This window comes from Hyperolius riggenbachi, chromosome 10, assembly GCF_040937935.1.
Source record: "Hyperolius riggenbachi isolate aHypRig1 chromosome 10, aHypRig1.pri, whole genome shotgun sequence".
Classification (NCBI taxonomy): Eukaryota; Metazoa; Chordata; class Amphibia; order Anura; family Hyperoliidae; genus Hyperolius; species Hyperolius riggenbachi.
The window spans coordinates 98,499,618-98,518,201 of record NC_090655.1 but is presented as its reverse complement, the minus strand read 5'-3'; the positions used below and the strand labels follow the sequence as shown (position 1 = coordinate 98,518,201).

The 18,584-nt window shown below is 41.1% G+C and overlaps 1 protein-coding gene across 5 annotated transcripts in view; it reads left to right on the top strand.

The window, feature by feature from the left end:
- Positions 1-18,584, top strand: part of PRKG1 (protein kinase cGMP-dependent 1) — a 1,426,855-nt gene that overhangs the window by 1,398,931 nt on the left and 9,340 nt on the right. For all 5 annotated transcript variants that reach the window (XM_068258259.1, XM_068258261.1, XM_068258262.1 and 2 more), the window contains 3 exons: positions 1,185-1,348; positions 8,092-8,214; positions 9,153-9,215. In XM_068258259.1, coding sequence (XP_068114360.1) covers positions 1,185-1,348; positions 8,092-8,214; positions 9,153-9,215 — 350 coding nt within the window. The remainder of the gene's footprint in view (positions 1-1,184; positions 1,349-8,091; positions 8,215-9,152; positions 9,216-18,584) is intronic.

Sequence of the window (18,584 nt, the reverse complement as noted above, 5' to 3'; positions counted from 1 at the left end):
CATGTGAATAATTCATGACTAGCGACCACCTTACTTACGCTTTCTGCCCACCACCACATAAAATTGTCTAACAAACAGGCATTACCATATAATGTAGTGTACTTTTCTAATACACACGATGAGATTTACTAGTAGATTTCTTGCCAGATTGATTATTTCCTGCCTGTCCGATCTGATTTCCAAGCAATTATCCAGCTGATTTTCCATAGAAATGAATGGAAAATCGATCAGAAATCAGATAGGACATGCTGGAAATAATCGATCTGGCAAGAAATCTGCCAGAAAATCTCATTGTGTATATTAGGCATAAGATTTGGATAGAGCCAGGAAGGGGAACCCTTTTAACTGGCATAAAAGTAGCAGTAAAAATAAAGGTTCAGATGGTGCACTACTCTGTCCAAAATTCCAAACCAGAAAAGGGTTGATTGTCCTCAAATTAAATATCAGATAACATTTAACATCTGTCTAAACAGCAGAATTCTTTGTTTCAGCTGTTGCAAATCAGGCAAAAAACAAAACAAAACAAAAAAAAAAAACGACTTCCTGTTTAGATAGCATTGTCCCAAGCTGAGGACATGGATCATAATAATCTGTATGTGCCTTAAAGGGACACTTAAGGCTAAAAAAAAAAATGATTTTTACTCACCTGGGGCTTCTACCAGCCCCCTTGCAGCTGTCCCGTGCCCACACAGTCTCGCTCCGATGCTCATGGCCCTGCCAGCAGCTACTTCAGTTTTCAGCGACAGACCTGGGAATGCAAGTGATTCTTCGCATTCCTGGACGCAATAGCAGTATAGAGGGCGCTATTGCGGCCAGGAACGCAAAGAATCACTCGCATTCTCAGGCCTGTCACCGAAAACGGAAGTAGCTGCCGGCGGGGACAGGAGGATCCGAGCGAAACTGCGTGGGCACGGGACGGTTGCAGGGGGCTGGTAGAAGCCCCAGGTGAGTAAAACACTTTTTTTTTTTTTGCCTTAAGTGACCCTTTAAATTCTATTTTTTATTTATATATTATTATTACTTCTTGCACTCTTAATTGCCTTATTGCTATACAGGCCCATTTTTATGCTGAGCCTTCAAAACTAGAGCCTGTATAAATATCTGTTACAGAGGGCTATGCTTTTGTCTTGAAGCAACTACAATGCTAACACCTGGTCTTTGATGATATTCTTCTTCTCACACAGGTTGATTTTGGCTTTGCAAAGAAAATAGGCTTTGCAAAGAAAACATGGACTTTTTGTGGAACTCCAGAATATGTAGCTCCAGAGATCATCTTGAACAAAGGTCACGACATTTCAGCAGACTACTGGTCACTGGGAATCTTAATGTATGAACTCCTGACTGGCAGGTATGAGCATTGTCATGATAAAAATAGAGGAACAAACCATGGAAGATTTATGCCTTTGTCACTTTGATTTCAACTCTGGCAGCAGCAGCAAAACTTGGCAGTCATCAATATAAAATAATGCTCATTTAACTGGGATATCAAAAGTTCTAAGCCTAGAAGCTTAGAAGTATTGCAGTATGGAGGATAAAACAAAATTACCCAAAATATTGATATGTCAGTACATACAGTGCTGCCCATAATTATTCATACCCCTGGCAAATTTTGACTTAAAGTTACCTTTATTCAACCAGCAAGTAATTTTTTGAAGGGAAATTACATAGGTGTCTCCCAAAAGATAATAAGACTATGTACAAGAGGCATTATTGTGGGGGAAAAAACACTTTTTTTCAGCTTTTTTTACTTTTCAGCAAAAAGTGTCCAGTACAAAATTATTCATACCCTTCTCAATAATTAATAGAAAAGCCTTTACTGGCTATTACAGCAATCAAATGCTTCCTATAATTGCAGACCAGCTTTTTACTTGTCTCTAAATGTATTTTGCCCATTCGTCGATAGCTAATCAGCTCCAAATCTTTCAGGTTAAAGGATGTACAAGAGGCATTATTGGGGGGGGGGGGGGGGGACATTTAATCTCAACTTTTATTTACATTTAAACAAAAGGTGTCCAGTCCAAAATTATTCATACCCTTCACAAACTGTCACAGTCTGTGGGAAAATCAAAAGTTCTATACATTCCAAATAGTCCAAGCTGTTCTAAAGCATCCTAATTACCCTAATTAATTGGGAACAGTTGTTTTAATCAACTCAACAGGTGAAAAAACAGCAGCTCTCTGCAGTTGGTTTGTGGACAGTCATGGCAAAGACAAAGGAGCTCAGTGAGGACCTGCGGCTGTGCATTGTGACTGCTCACAAGTCAGGAAAGGGCTACAAGGCCATTTCTAAATGTTTTCACGTTCCAGTGGCTACAGTGCAAAGTTTTATTCAAAAATACAAGATGTTCCGCACTGTGGAAAATCTCAATAGATGTGGTCCGAAGCCAAAAGTGACACCTCTGCTGGCAAGGAGGACAGTGAAAGAGGTGAAAAAGAATCTAAGGAACACCACCAAGGCCATCCTGGTAAATCTGGGCTCTGCCAGTCGCAATGTCTCAAGGCAGACAATCCAATGGACACTGCACACTGCTGGGTTCCACGGATGCAGACCAAGGAGGAAGCCACTTCTCCAGATAAGGCACACAAAAGCTAGCTTGGCCATTGCAAATGCTCATCTGAATAAAGAAGAACACTTCTGGTCTTCTGTGCTATGGTCAGATGAAACAAAAATGTAATTGTTTGGTCACAATGATGTTTCCTTTATTTGGCGTAAAAAAAGAGAAGCCTTCAACCTAAAGAACACCATCCCCACTATCAAACATGGTGGTGGGAACCTAATGCTTTGGAGGTGTTTTCAGCCAATGGACCAGGGAACCTAATCACAGTAAACAGCACCATGAAAAAAGAGCAGTACATGAGGATTCTCAAGGAAAACATCTGGCAAACTGCAAAGAAACTTGGCCTTGGGCACCAGTGGACATTTCAGCATGACAATGACCCAAAACACACAGCAAAAGTGGTGAAGAAATGGTTAGCAGACAATAACATTAATATTTTGGAGTGGCCCAATCAGTCTTGACTTGAATCCAATTGATAATCTGTGGAGGGAGCTAAAGATCAGGGTGATGGCAAGAAGATCCTTCAACCTGAAAGATTTGGAGCTGATTAGCTAAAGATGAATGGGCAAAATACCTTTGGAGACAAGCAAAAAGCTGGTCTGCAATTATAGGAAACATTTGACTGCTATAATAGCCAATGAAGGCTTTTCTATTAATTATTGAGAAGGGTATGAACAATTTTGGACTGGGCATTTTCTGCTGAAATGTAAATAAAAGCTGAGAAATGTTTTTTTTTTTCCCCACAATAATGCCTCTTGTACATAGTCTTATTATTTTTTGGGAGACACCTATGTCATTTCCCTTCAAAAAAAGTACATGCTGGTTGAATAAAAGGTAACTTAAAGTCAAAATTTGCCAGGGGTATGAATAATTATGGGCATTCCTTCTTTAACCTTCTTGGCGGTAACCCCGAACGTAGTTCGGGGTAAGCCGCCGGAGGGTGCCGCTCAGGCCCTGCTGGGCCGATTTGTTTAATTTTTTTTTTGCTGGACGCAGCTAGCACTTTGCTAGCTGCGCCAGCACCCTGATCGCCGCCGCCGCGCGCCCGATCGCCGCTATACGGTGCGGCGCGCGGCCCCCCCCCCCCCCAGACCCCGTGCGCTGCCTGGCCAATCAGTGCCAGGCAGCGCCGAGGGGTGGCCCGGGACTCCCAATGACGACCCGACGTCAGTGACGTCATTCCGCCCCGTCGCCATGGCGACGGGGGAAGCCCTCCAGGAAATCCCCGAAGGCGATCGAAGAGGGCAGGGGGATGCCGCTGAGCAGCGGCTATCATGTAGCGAGCCCTGGGCTCGCTACATGATATAGAAAAAAAAAATAAAAAAAAAACTGCCGCGCTGCCTCCTGGCGTATTTTTTTATACCGCCAGGAGGGTTAATCTACCACGATTGTGTTGTTACTATGCCTATGTTATAGATCAGTGATGGCTAACCTTTCAGAGGCCGAGTGCCCAAACTGCGACCTAACATCAACTTATTTACAACCGAGTGCCAATTGGGGGGGTCATGGCCATGACATTGTATGGGCGGAGCTAATGTAATGATGTACAGCGAGGCATAAGAAAGCAAAGTTTCCGCCATGATGTGGTGAAATGAGGATTCGCATCGTGGGTGTGCAGAAACTGTATGATGCTATTTATTAGTATACCCGCCGCAACCCCAAAGCAGCAAATATAGCCAACTATGGCCATTAAATAACAAATGCAGCAACAGTTACCCCAGACACCAGAAAATAAATGCAATGTGGGCAACATTTCAGCAGAAAATAACGCAATGTGGGCTACATTTCAGAAGAACATAAACGTAGTGGGCAGCATTTCACCAGAAAATAACGCAATGTGGGCTACATTTCACCAGAAAATAACGCAATGTGGGAAACATTTCACCAGAAAATAAATGCAGTGGGCCACATCTCACCAGAAAATAAACACAGTGGGCCACATTTCACCAGAAAATAAACACAGTGGGCCGCATTTCACCAGAAAATAGATGCAGTGGGCCGCATTTCACCAGAAAATAGACGCAGTGGGCCACATTTAACCAGAAAATAAACGCAGTGGGCCACATTTCACCAGAAAATAAACGCAGTGGGTCACATTTCACCAGAAAATAAACGCAGTGGGTCGCATTTACCAGAAAATAGTAGCAGTGGGCAGCATTTCAGCAGAAAATAAACGCAGTGGGCCGCATTTCACCAGAAAATAAACGCAGTGGGCCGCATTTCACCAGAAAATTTACGCAGTGGGTCGCATTTCACCAGAAAATAGACGCAGTGGGCCACATTTCACCAGAAAATAAGCGCAGTGGGCCACATTTCACCAGAAAATAAGCGCAGTGGGCCGCATTTCAGCAGAAAATAAACGCAGTGGGCCACATTTCACCAGAAAATAAATGCAGTGGGCCACATTTCACCAGAAAATAGACGCAGTGGGCCACATTTCAGCAGAAAATAATGCAATGTGAGCAACATTTCACCAGAAAAACTCAGTGGGCCGCATTTTGCAAAAAAATAAACACAGTGGGCCGCATTTCACCAGAAAATAAACGCAGTGGGACGCATTTCACCAGAAAATAGACGCAGTGGGCCGCATTTCACCAGAAAGTAGACGCAGTGGGCAGCATTTGACCAGAAAATAAATACAGTGGGCCGCAGTTCACCAGAAAATAAGTGCAGTGGGCCACATTTCACCAGAGAATAAACGCAGTGGGCCACATTTCACCAGAAAATACATGCAATGTGGGAAACATTTTAGCAGAAAATAAATGCAGTGGGCCATATTTCACCAGAAAATACATGCAATGTGGGAAACATTTTAGCAGAAAATAACACAGTGGGCCGCATTTCACCTGCAAAAAAAGTAATGTACTCATCTGACAGAAGTCTTCTCTCTCGGCCGGGCTCTGGTGCGCATCTCTCCCGGACGATACTCCTGCAGTCTCCTGCGCTGACAGGCAGAGAGCAGGGATACGGGAAGATGGCGCCCGAAGCCCTGTACTGGAGACACAAATAGTCTCCAGTACAGGGCTATGGACGCCATCTTCCCGTAGCCCTGCTCTGCCTCCAGGGAGACTGCGGGGCTGCAGGCTATGAACTGGCACGGCGGCGACTAGTAGACGCTGCCACCAGTTCATAAGCAGCATTGGCGTCCCAGCAGATTAGGCTACGCGTGCCGGGTTTGGCAGCAGTGCCATAGGTTCGCCAACGCTGTTATAGATTAACATTGCCATGTTCAAATCATACACTTGTAAAATTTAGAAATTACAGAACCAAATATAAATGAAAAACAATTAACTAATAATGGTATTTAAAAAAAAAAATATGATTGTTGTTTCAAAAACAACCTTTGGTCAAAGTTACCTTGACAGTAGTGGCTGGGGGATAGCAACAACCCCACCCCCCAATTTTTTTTATATTGCTCTGGACACCATAGACCTATGCAGAGAGGCGTCAAGACATAGACACTCTCTGTGGGACATTTATCAAGTGTCTCTGGGACAAAATATTGATAGGTTTTTAAAATCCTTGCAGAACGGTCTCAGACAGCTTATGAAATAGCTAGATAGTGTAGACTCTTCCTAAAACTGTTGCAAAATAGGATGAGTTAGGGAGGTCTCTCAGACAGTGCAGTGTGTGAGGGCAATTGCTGTTGCTGAGGTAACCAACATCTGCTGTATTGATACAGGCAGGCTGTGAGTGAGGAATTCAGCAGGGGGGGGGGGTACTTCACAAATCATGCCTGGCCTTCACTGTTGCACTATCTGTAGAACTGCTATTAAGCAATTCTTAATCTGCGACAGGGATGGATTTGCATTTTTCTTAACTGTAGTGCAGCTATAGAAAACTGTTGTTAATGCTTTGATAAATCTGGTCCACTATCTTTTACGTATTTTTAACATTCAAGTTTACAAGCTCTTATCTGTACTAACAGGGCTTGTCCAGTAGGATAATAGTGTGTACATTGGTCAAAGTTAGAAAGGAAACCGTCTTGTAATGTTTTACCAGTTCACAATGCTAGTGAGCCTGCTGATCAAACAGTTTCTCCAATAATGAGTCATACATACTGTACATATAAGTACTACACACATCCTTTTGTATTTTATGTTTTCAAATAAATTAATATTTCATATAAAATAATTTGTAATAGCAGTAGGGTATTGTACCGTGTTATCCATCAGTAAAAGCAAGAAGTTTTGGATCACGATGATACAGTTTATTGGCTAACTTAAAAGAATAAGATTAAGCAAGCTTTTGGCTGTATAGCCTTCGAATTGCTGAAAGATAGGAGATAATTTTTCATCTTCTATTTGAACTATCTTTCAGCAATTTGCAATTAAAAACGTACCAAAAAATAGTTAAGAGTACTTTAACCACTTCTCTACCACAGGTTTTTTCCCCCTTCAAAAGCTCTTCCCATTCATTCGGAAATAACTTTATCACTAATTATCACACTGAAATGATCTATACATTATTTTTTGTGGGAAAAACTAGGCTTTCTTTGGGCAGTACTTTATGCTAAGAATTATATTATTTTATATGCATTTGACAGAGAAGAAGAAGAAAAAAATGAAAAAAAAATCACCATTTCTCAGCTTTCAGCCATTTTAGTTTAAAAATAAAATGTGCTATTGTAGATAAAATAGACACATTTTATTTGCCCATTTGTCCCAGTAATTACAATGTTTAAATTGTGTCCCTAGTACAAAGTATGGCGATAATATTTTATTTTGGGTTAGGGGTGAAGGAGTTTCAAAAATAATGAAAATGTGTTTAATTTTTCTATGGTAAGTGAATAATGGTGTATTTGGAAGTAGTTTTACTTTTTGGCCACAAGATGGTGCTATACGTACTCAGTTTTCTAAAAATAGAAAACAGAACCAAATATTTACATGTGTTTATAGGTGTTTGTAAACAAGGACGTAAAAAAGCGTGGCAGAAGTTGCTAAGTGGTAAAAATTATTTTGAGCATTTTCTTGCTCGCTGTTGGATTTAAAGGCATTTTAGTGACAAATAATCACCTAGGAGAAAACTGAGGAGAAAAAGTTAATTTCATATGGGCCTCTGTATCCTAATTATCACTTGAACCTTCCCCTATCCTTTTTTCTTTGTTTATAAAGGTAACACATATTATGGAGTAAGATACATAGGTAGCACATAAGTAGCTTATAAACCATAATATGGTACGAAGGGGTAAGGGCACCTTTTTCTTGATAACTCTAACCTAAGGTACATTAATCCTATCCCTAAATAACTCTTGAGTCTGAGTTACTAACTCTAGTTTAGCACTTTATCTGTCCAAGAGCTTTCAAACATTCTAAACATTCTATACTTGCTGGTCAGCTTTCGGACAACCAGTATTAGAAGTCAATGAACCAGTACCCAGTTTATTAGTTCACTATTGTGCACCTGTATCATAAATCCCTTGCATGTACTATTTCAGAACTGCATTAGAGTCCTTTTACGTTCATGAACTTATTAAACTTATTAAAACTTTTTTTTCTATGTATTAAACTTCTCAATTTATACTTCCCTGTAGCCCTCCATTCTCAGGTCCAGACCCAATGAAGACTTACAACATAATATTAAGAGGAATAGATATGATTGAATTTCCAAAGAAGATAACCAAAAATGCTGCTAACTTAATAAAAAAACTATGCAGGTAAGTAATACAATACATTGCATTCAATATTGGCAAAGTAACTTCCACTCAGTCACTAAGTATAAAAAGTAGATCGATGCTTCATATATCTGTTTGGGTTTACATATCTAGTCTTGCAATGCATTTACAGAAAAGTAGCTGATAAAGTTTATTATCACTATAAATAGACACTTTTCCCCCTTTCATTTAACTTTATATTCAGCTACAGCAATTTTCAGATGCTGTTTGTATGAATACACTGCCCTCTAATGGTCAATATGGGTATTATTAGAAGATTAGCAGGTGAAGTAATACAAATACAGTACAGCTCTTCAACAAAAAAAGTATATTATTAAAAGTATATGTATATATATATATATATATATATATATATATATATATATATATATTTTAAGAAAGGGTCAAGCATCACACATTTCTTTTCATAAGTCATAATTATTTTTTTTGTGCATATATGATAACAAATAAAACTTCCGTTTATTAGGTAAAGGGAAACTGGAGCAAAAGGTACATGGAGGCTGCCATATTTATTTCCTTTTTAAACAATACTGGTTGTCTGGCAGTCCTGCTGATCCTCTGCTTCTAATACTTGTTAACCATAGACTCTGAACAAGCACATTGCTTATCGCATCTGCATACTTGTTCAGGGTCTATTGCTAAAATGTAGAGGCAGAGGATCAGCAGGACAGCCATGCAACTGGTTATGTTAAAAAGAAAATTATTATGACAGCTTCCATATACCTCTTGCTTCAGGTTCCCATTAATGTTAGTTGACACGTGTATATAAAATGAATACCCCATAAGTGATGAGTTTTACAGGGGAGTATACCTTGATGCTTCTATGTATATTTTACAGGGGAGTATAACTTGATGCTTATATGTATACTTAAGTGTTATGTGCTGCTATAGTTTATGAACCATTTATTTTCCATTATCAGGGACAATCCATCAGAAAGATTAGGAAACTTGAAAAATGGAGTGAAAGACATCCAAAAGCACAAGTAAGTAGATGTTATAAACCAATATGCATAACAAATACCTGCTAATGGTTAACAGTACCACTTTTTACATCTGAGTACAAATTCTTCCCTGTAGCATTTTTTTCCTCCTATGGACTACAGTTTTGTCATTTTATCTATGTCCCTGTTTAATCAGCTATAACTTTATCACTACTTATGATACCTTAGTGATATAAACTGTGCATCTTCCTTGGGGGGGGGGGGGGGGCAAACTTTATTTTATTTCCTATGAATTTTAAAGGGAAAAGACAAACACAATGAAAAAAATGGTTTTCAGTTTCACAAATTATTGTTTTAAATCACTAATTTAAATTTAAAGTACCACTATACTATAAATAAAAAATACACAAATTCAATTTGTATTTGTATCCCATTTTTCATAAATCTTACATTTTGTTTCTGCTACAATGGTCGTGATTCACAAAGCTTTTTCACCTGTTTTCCTCTGTTTTTAAGCTCACAAAGAGCAAAAATATAATATAATTAAGGTGAGAAAAGTAATATTGAAATGAAGTTAGTCACAAACAACTTACTTTGAGTGATTATTTTGCTTATAAGTGTGTTGAAAGGTTATTTTTATCAATTAGGTGATACATAAGTCATTTATGAGAAGTTTTGTGAATAGAGCCCAATATATGGGGACAAAATTCGATTTTGAAATTTTTTCTGCATGATGTCCTTTTTTTTTTCTACTAGTACTACAATGATAATGAATACATTTCTAAAGGTGAAAAGGAACGAGAGTTATTTTATGGTCTTAACTTAAATCGGAACTGACGTTAGTTTGAAAACAAACTGTTTCACTTACCTGGGGCTTCTGCAAGTCCCCAGCAGCCATCCTATCCCGTGCCGATCCTCCACGATCCTCGATTCTCCAGCCGACAGCTACTTTTGTTTTCGCTGCCAGGCCACTGCGCCTGCGCGGCTCTGGCCACACGTATCCATCTTTGTGTTCCAGTCCGCGATAGCGCTATTGCAGACGGGAACACGTAAAAAGGATATGTTTGGCAGGGCAGTGCAGGCCTTGACTTAAAAGATGAGTAACAAAATGGAGAGGTGGTGGGAGAACAGTGGATCGTAGAGGACCGGCGTGGGACAGAAAGGCTGCTGGGGGCTTGCAGAAGCCCCAGGTAAGTGAAACTAATTGTTTTCAAACTAACTTCAGTTCCACTTTAAAAGTAGTTGGGGCGTAATAAAAGGAGGCTAAGCAGTATTTTTATTGTAAAAGAAATCTTCCTCGCTATAGCTTGCCCTGGTGATTCCCCCCCCCCCTTATTTTTAGCATTCCCCAGGGGTCTAGTGGAATATATATATATATATATATATATATATATCCTTGTAGTCTAGTGGCCCACCTCCCTCTTACAGCTTTCCCTGGTAGCCTAGTGCTCCCCCTACCCCTTATAGCTCCTGGGAGCCCACTGGTGCACCTTCCCCCCCCCTCCTTTTAGTTTTCCCTGGTAATCTAGGGGTCTCTTCCTCCTACACACATGTGCACTTTATAGCTTTCCCTGGTAGTCTAGTAGTCCCACCACCCTCCCCTCTTATAATGGTCTCCAGTAGTCAAGTACCACTCTCCATCCTAATATTTTTTGCTGCAGAAGGAAGTTGAAGCTGTACTAAATGAGCACAGAAGACATGTGCACCAACCTGTACAAATCCATGCAGTATTTTATTCCATGTTGAGCTTGAACCACATGCCAGTGGCACTACAGAAAAGGGTGCCTGGACAGGGGGATGGATTGGGGTAATGACACCGAACAGCTAACCGCTGTTTCTCGTGCAAGGAGGCATCCATCTCCTCTGTTCTTCCTTTACAATGGATTGTGTAATTTCCTTACTTAAAGAGACTATACAGCCAAATTAGACAGAGGTGTAGACATTTACCCTTCAGGTAAAATGTTACAACAACTTTCTAGGTCTTTATCTTTTAAATCTCTCTCCAAGTCCCGGAAGCCGGTGCTTCTGGCACAAGCACACTATCATAGTCATATAAAGTGAGTGAAATTGCATGGTGTAAAACAAGTAGGTAATAGTATATAACACAAGAAATATGGAAGGCTAAAGTAAAGGTAAAGATGCTGTCAATTGGAATTATCATGATTTACGCACTAAGGTGCCCAACTGGGAATTATGGCTACAAACTAAAGCCAAGTACACAAATTCAATTAACATTACCCACAGGGATCGGCACTAGAGATGTCGCGAACCTCCGATTTTCGGTTCGCGGAAAGTTCGGTTCGCGAAAATGTTCGCGAACCGCAATTCACTTCAATGGGGAGGCGAACTTTAAAATTTAGAAACATTTTTACTGGCTGAAATCTTAATGGAAAGCATGTTTCAAGACTTCTAACTCCACCCTCCACCCTCCTCCCTCCTACCCTTCTACCCTTCTCCCCTTCTACCTATTCGCGAACCTTCGCCATCTGCCAGGGAATTCCAGTATTTCAAAAACCAGCTTACATACCGTGACTGGGATTTGAACCCAGGTCTTAGTGTATGGTAGGTAACTAACATATCCATTATACCACCAACACTACTAGCTGAAAGTAGCCTAGCATGTACCATTTATGCTCAATGCAAGAGAAAAATTAGACAAGACAAATAACACTTATATCACACTTTTCTCCTGGCAGACTCAAAGCACCAGAGCTGCAGCCACTAGGGCACACTCTATAGGCAGTAGAAGTGTTAGGAAGACTTGCCTAAGGTCTCCTACTGAATAGGTGCTGGCTTACTGAGCAGACAGAGCCAAGATTCCAACCCTGGTCTCCTGTGTCAGAGGCAGAGCCCTTAACCATTACACCATGCAGCCACTGCTTACAGATATGTAGCCAAGCTTCCACAAAGATAGGCACCGCACTCCAGATGTATTTATCAGCTCTTATGCTTTATTGCATGAAAAAGTGACAGGTAGCTGCCTGTCACTTTTTCATGCAATAAAGCATAAGAGCTGATAGATACATCTGGAGTGCGGTGCCTATCTTTGTGGATGCTTGACCTGTGGACCCTTTGGTACAAGGGTGAGGATTTGGGCACGCCTCATTGAAACTTTTGAGCCTGGTGTGGGTGATCCTGGACACACGTTTAGATATGTAGCCAGACATGGCCTTGTCTTTTGTGTTCAGCAGTTGTCAAGAGAAAAATTAGACAACTGTTGAACGCAACTGTCAAACACAAAAGACAAGGCCATGTCTGGCTACATATCTGTAAGCAGTGGCTGCATGGTGTAATGGTTAAGGGCTCTGCCTCTGACACAGGAGACCAGGGTTTGAATCTCATCTCTGTCTGTTCAGTAAGCCAGCACCAATTCAGTAGGAGACCTTAGGCAAGTCTTCCTAACACTGCTACTGCCTATAGAGTGTGCCCTAGTGGCTGCAGCTCTGGTGCTTTGAGTCTGCCAGGAGAAAAGTGTGATATAAATGTTATTTGTCTTGTCTAATTTTTCTCTTGCATTGAGCATAAATGGTACATGCTAGGCTACTTTCAGCTACTTTCAGCTAGTAGTGTTGGTTAGTATGTTAGTTACCTACCATACATTGAGACCTGGGTTCAAATCCCAGTCACGGTATGTAAACTGGTTTTTGAAATACTAGAATTCCCTGGCAGATGAGACCCTCCTCCCTCCGGTAGGAGGGAATAGGGTGGAGGGTGGAGGGAGGAGGGTGGAGGGAACAAGAGGCTAATTAAAATGTCCTTATTAGAGTGTGTAGCAGCTGTCCCTTAATTAATTAGTATAGGCAGACGAGTGAGTCAAATGGCTCAAGGACCTTGACTTGTATAAGGGAGGGTGGGGCTCCAGGCGTGAGTGCAGTCTGATTGGCAACAATGTGCCTGCTGACTGTGAGGGTCAAAGTTTTGCTCAATAGAGCATTATGGGGCGAATAGAACTTCCGCGAAAGTTCGCCATTAGTAGGCGAACGCAAACCACCGAAGTTCGCCTGGAATCGTTCGCCGGCAAACAGTTCGGGACATCTCTAATCGGCACACTATTCCTTGGGCAAAAGTTCAGGGGCCCCATGCTGTACAAATGTGCTGCTAGCCTTGAGGCTGGCAACTTGTTTTGTTTTATGAAGGAGGAGGTGGACACATAATGGATAACAATGGAATAGGGCAGGGATCAGACGGTCTGGCATGGATCTGGCATGAGTGTAAAATTGGTTGTTATGAGCAGTTGCTCCAGGACTCCTCTAATACTTATTTTCCCTGTACAGTAAAAGTGAGAAACAAGGAAACAAGCAAAATGTTAAGAAAAACAGTTCCTTTCTAACGAGGGGACAAGGGCAAAATTAACTTGTTTACATATACTCAGGAGAGCTGACAAAATGTTATTTTAACTACTCAGTGCCAAGAATTACTTTCCTAAACTACAAGATGTTGGGAAAATTATTCTTATCTGACAAACTTGAAGAACTTCAATTACATGCACTGGGGAAAATTTTATCTCAGGGCTTGCATGACCTTTGTAAGAAATACAAACAATTATGTTCCCATGGCATTCAAGTGTTATGTTTAATATAAATCATTCCATCTATAATAAATATGGAGGCACGTAATGTCTTTTTTATAAATGCTAATTAGATTATATTTATGGCCAATTAAAGTAACTTATTCTAATTAAAACACAATAGAGATTGTGCAGCTTAGCCATTTCGATCAGAGTATTTCAGATCCTGCAGAAGGAAAATGCTAGAAGGAATTTGTTTTTTGTGTTTTGTTTTCTTATAACTGTCCATAGAAAGGGTAGTGAATGTAAAGTACAGTTTGTTTCATATAAAAGAGAATAAATATGAGAGGCTTATTAGAACTGCAGATACTTTAAATAAAGCTAATATTGAGGAGAGAGATATTTTGCATATGCATATGGAAATTGTGATGCTATTTCTTGAGAGAGGAATATTCAGTACTGGATATGGTCTGTTACCCCAGTAAATAACATGTCCACTAGCAATGCACAGAATACTGAATTATTTCATATTGTAAACACCGGCTGCAGTGGACAATGACATGTTCCACATATGCATGGTTTTGCATGTATATTTATGAGAGTGGTTCTTACTAGAGTTGGGCCGAACCTCCGATTTTAGGTTCACGAACCGGGTTCGCGAACTTCCGCGTAAGGTTCGGTTCGCGTAAAAGTTCGCGAACCGCAATAGACTTCAATGGGGATGCGAACTTTGAAAAAAAAAAAATTATGCTGGCCACAAAAGTGATGGAAAAGATGTTTCAAGGGGTCTAACACCTGGACCCCCAGGTGGAGGAGTGGGATACATGCCAAAAGTCCCCGAGAAAAATCTGGATTTGACGCAAAGCAGCGTTTTAAGGGCAGAAATCACATTGAATGCTAAATGACAGGCCTAAAGTGCTTTAAAACATCTTGCATGTGTATACATCAATCAGGTAGTGTAATTAAGGTACTGCTTCACACTGACACACCAAACTCACCGTGTAATGCACCGCAAACAGCTGTTTGTGTAGTGACGGCCATGCTGGACTGGTGCGCACCATGGCGAGAACAGGTATGCAGTGGCGGGTTCACTGAACAGACCAGGTATGCAGTGGCGGGTTCACTGAACAGAACAGGTATACAGTGGCGGGTTCACAGAACAGGTATGCAGTGGCAGGTTCACTGAACAGGTATACAGTGGCGAGTTCACTGAACACAACAGGTATGCAGTGGCGGGTTCACTGAACAGGAATACAGTAGCGGGTTCACTGAACAGAACAGGTATGCAGTGGCGGGTTCACTGAACAGTACAGGTATGCAGTGGCAGGTTCACTGAACAGGTATGCAGTGGTGGGTTCACTGAACAGGTATGCAGTGGTGGATTCACAGTACAGGTATGCAGTGGCAGGTTCACTGAACAGGTATGCAGTGGCGGGTTCACTGAACAGGTATGCAGTGGTGGGTTCACAGTACAGGTATGCAGTGGTGGGTTCACAGAACAGGTATGCAGTGGCAGGTTCACTGAACAGGTATGCAGTGGTGGGTTCACAGTACAGGTATGCAACAGAACAGGTATGCAGCCAGGAACAAGCTAAGCCTAACTAATCTTTCCCTATGAGAGACAGTCTGCAGCAGCTCGCCCTACTCTCACTAACGCAGGCACACGAGTGAGCCTAATGACCGCCGCTGCCTGCCTTTTATTAGGGGGGGAGTGGCTCCAGGGGCTAGTGTAGCCTAATTGGATACACTGGGCCTGCTGACTGTGATGTAGAGGGTCAAAGTTGACCCTCATGGTGCATTATGGGGCGAACCGAACTTCCGCAAAAGTTCGCCTGCGGGACGCGAACGCGAACCACTGAAGTTCGCATGGAACCGTTCGCAGGCGAACCGTTCGGCCCAACTCTAGTTCTTACATGAAATAAGCTGTATTAATGCACTTCTTAGATAAAAAGTAAAGTACATTAAAAAATAAAGCTTTGGCTTGATTTCTTGTTGGTAAGGTAACTCTGTGAGGTATTTTAGATGTGAGGATGGAACCTTTTGAATTAATTATGCAGGAATTTAATTTTATGCAGAGGAGAGCTCATCAAAGGATAACGATGCCAGTCATAGCTACTTGTTTGTGAATTGCATCTTTTGATCATTTCCCCTGCTTTACTGACCTAAATATCAAATGGTTTAGACCAGGTCTAAAAATAGGTCTAAAACGGGTCTACATGAAAAGGGCGCCGGTAAAAAAGGGCGCCTGGTGGAGCCCATATATATACCAACTTCGGCTACAAAAAAGGCGCCTGGTGTAGCCCATATAAACTTCGGCTACAAAAAAGACACTTGGTGTAGCCCATATAAAAACTTGGGCTACAAAAAAAACAAGGCGCCTGGTGTAGCCCATATACAAACTTCGGCTAGAAAAAAACTCCGGGATGTGTTAATTACTATTCCCCCTCCAGGCCGCCATGGATAGTGGGGGAATGAAATAATTCGGCTTACAGTGCTTGTAGCCCATATAAAAACTTCGGCTACAAAAAAAAAATCAATAATATGGGCTACAGAGGGGCACCTTACTGTAGCCGAAAAAATATGGGCTACAAAGGGGAGCCCGCTTGTAGCCGAAAACCTTGTAGCCGAAAAAATATGGGCTACAAAGGGGAGCCCACTTGTAGCCTATATCAAAACTCGGGCGCCCTTTTCTACACCTTGTAGCCCATATTTCCAGAAATAACATTGATGTCTATGGCGGCGCCCTTTTCATACAGGCAGCTCGGGCGCCCTTTTCAACCGATCCCGTCTAAAACATTTAGTAATAGTGAATTCCCCTTTGATGCAACTGACCAAACCATCAGTAGACTAAAAACCATCAGTAGACTAGTCTAAACTGCTTAGTGAATTGAGGCCAATAAGTAGGTAAAACTCTTTAGAAGGGACTGTTTCAGCAGCACACGGAAAAGGTGGAGCCTCTGTCAGGTTGTATTGCTGTCACTTTAGTCTTTCTCTAGTAATAAAAAAAGTATTTGCAATTATTCCAACTGGAGTGAGCATATGAGGTGTCCCACAATGCACCACTGCTGAGTATGCAAATCATCCCTTTCTTGTCCCTGGAAGCTAAATGCACCTCCAGAACTGCTGGAATGCAGTGATGTGTCAGCTTGTTAATTGTACAGAGTGATTCTAATCCAACATGCATATAAATTGTTTCAGACAGTTTGGACCTCATCAGTGCATGGCATAGATGAATATGGCTCTATAAGGTAGGACTTAATACACCAAGAGTTGCAGATTGTCAGCAACCTCATGGTGGACCAGAACTCCTAGGAGTGTGTTCTGGAGGTGTGTTTGGCTTTCAGGGACAACAGAGGGAGTATCTGCATATTCAGCAGTGATGCATTGTGGGAGACCTCAAACGCTTACTCCAACCTGAATAATTGCAAATACCTTCTGTTTTAAGTAGGCAAATTTCTATTTCAAATATAATTTTTAGTAAGACGGCTTTTTGGTCCTTTTTAGCCCCTTACACATTTCTAAGAGTTCTGGTTCACTGTGAGCTTGCTGGGCAATCTGTAATGCTATGTAATGCAATGGTCTCATATCAGAGCCCTTAGTTCACAGTGACAGGAGCTAAGGTAATTCTCCACAACGTGGATGTGAACAGCAGTAGCAAATTGGCATACATTCTTAAACCTCCTCCTCTCAGTATCATCATTCTTTTTCATAAATGTGGGTAGAGATAAGACTTTTAATAGTTATCACCCTTAATGCATTTACCAACTTTATTATTAGTAGGGGTACATAAATACTAACTATACTTAAAGAGGAACTGTAACCAAGTATTGAACTTCATCCAAATCAGTAGCTGATACCCCCTCTCCCATAAGAAATCTTTACCTTTTCTTAAACAGATCATCAGGAGGGTCTGTATGGCTGATATTGTGGTGAAACCACTCCCACAGCGTGATGTCATGACCAAGGTCCTGACAGTTTGCTGTCTGTGAACCTTGTTGCATTGTGGGTAATAACAACTTTTTCAAACTGCCAGACAAGCAATATCTCTCTCTGTGCAAAGAACTCTCAGTAATGAACATTCCATACAGATCACTTGGCAAAACGAAAGATGTTGTCACTTGTGATACTTTTTAGAATGTAAATCCGGGTGAGGAAAGCTTTTACAATGAGCAAACACTGACTAAGCAATCTATAAATGAATATTGTAAAAAAATAAGACATTTTATTAATTTTCACTACAGTTCCTCTTTAAAGGGAACCTTAACTGAGAGGGATATAGATGTTTCCTTTTAAACAATACCAGTTGCTTGTCAGTCCTGCTGATCTCTTTGGTTCTAGTAGTGGCTGAATCACACACCTGAAACAAGTATGCAGCTAATCCAGTCTGACTTCAGTCAGAGCACCTAATCTGCATGCTTGTTGAGGGGCTTTGGCTAAAAGTATCAGAGACATAGGATCAGCAGGAGAGTCAGGCAACTGGTATTCTTTTAAAAGGAAAAATCCATATCTTTCTCAGTTTAGGTTCTCTTTAAGTTATTCTTACATGGCCCTGCCTCTTAAAGGGAACCTGAAGAAAGAGGTATATGGAGGCTGCCATATTTATTTCCTTTTTAGCAGTACCAGTTGCCTGGCTATCCTGCTGATCCTGCCTCTAATACTTTTAGCCATCGGCCCTGAACAAGCACGCAGCAGATCAGATGTTTCTGACAATATTGTCAGATTTGACAAGATTAGCTGCATGCTTGTTTCTGGTAAATACCAGGTAGACAAACACCCTACAGGGACAGACGTGTGCTTAAGTGTAAAGATTCAATAGCCCAAGTGAGTCAAATGAAATCCAATGCGAAGAATCCACAGCACCTTGTCAGTAATGTATAGCTCTTTTATTGTTAAAAATAATAAAG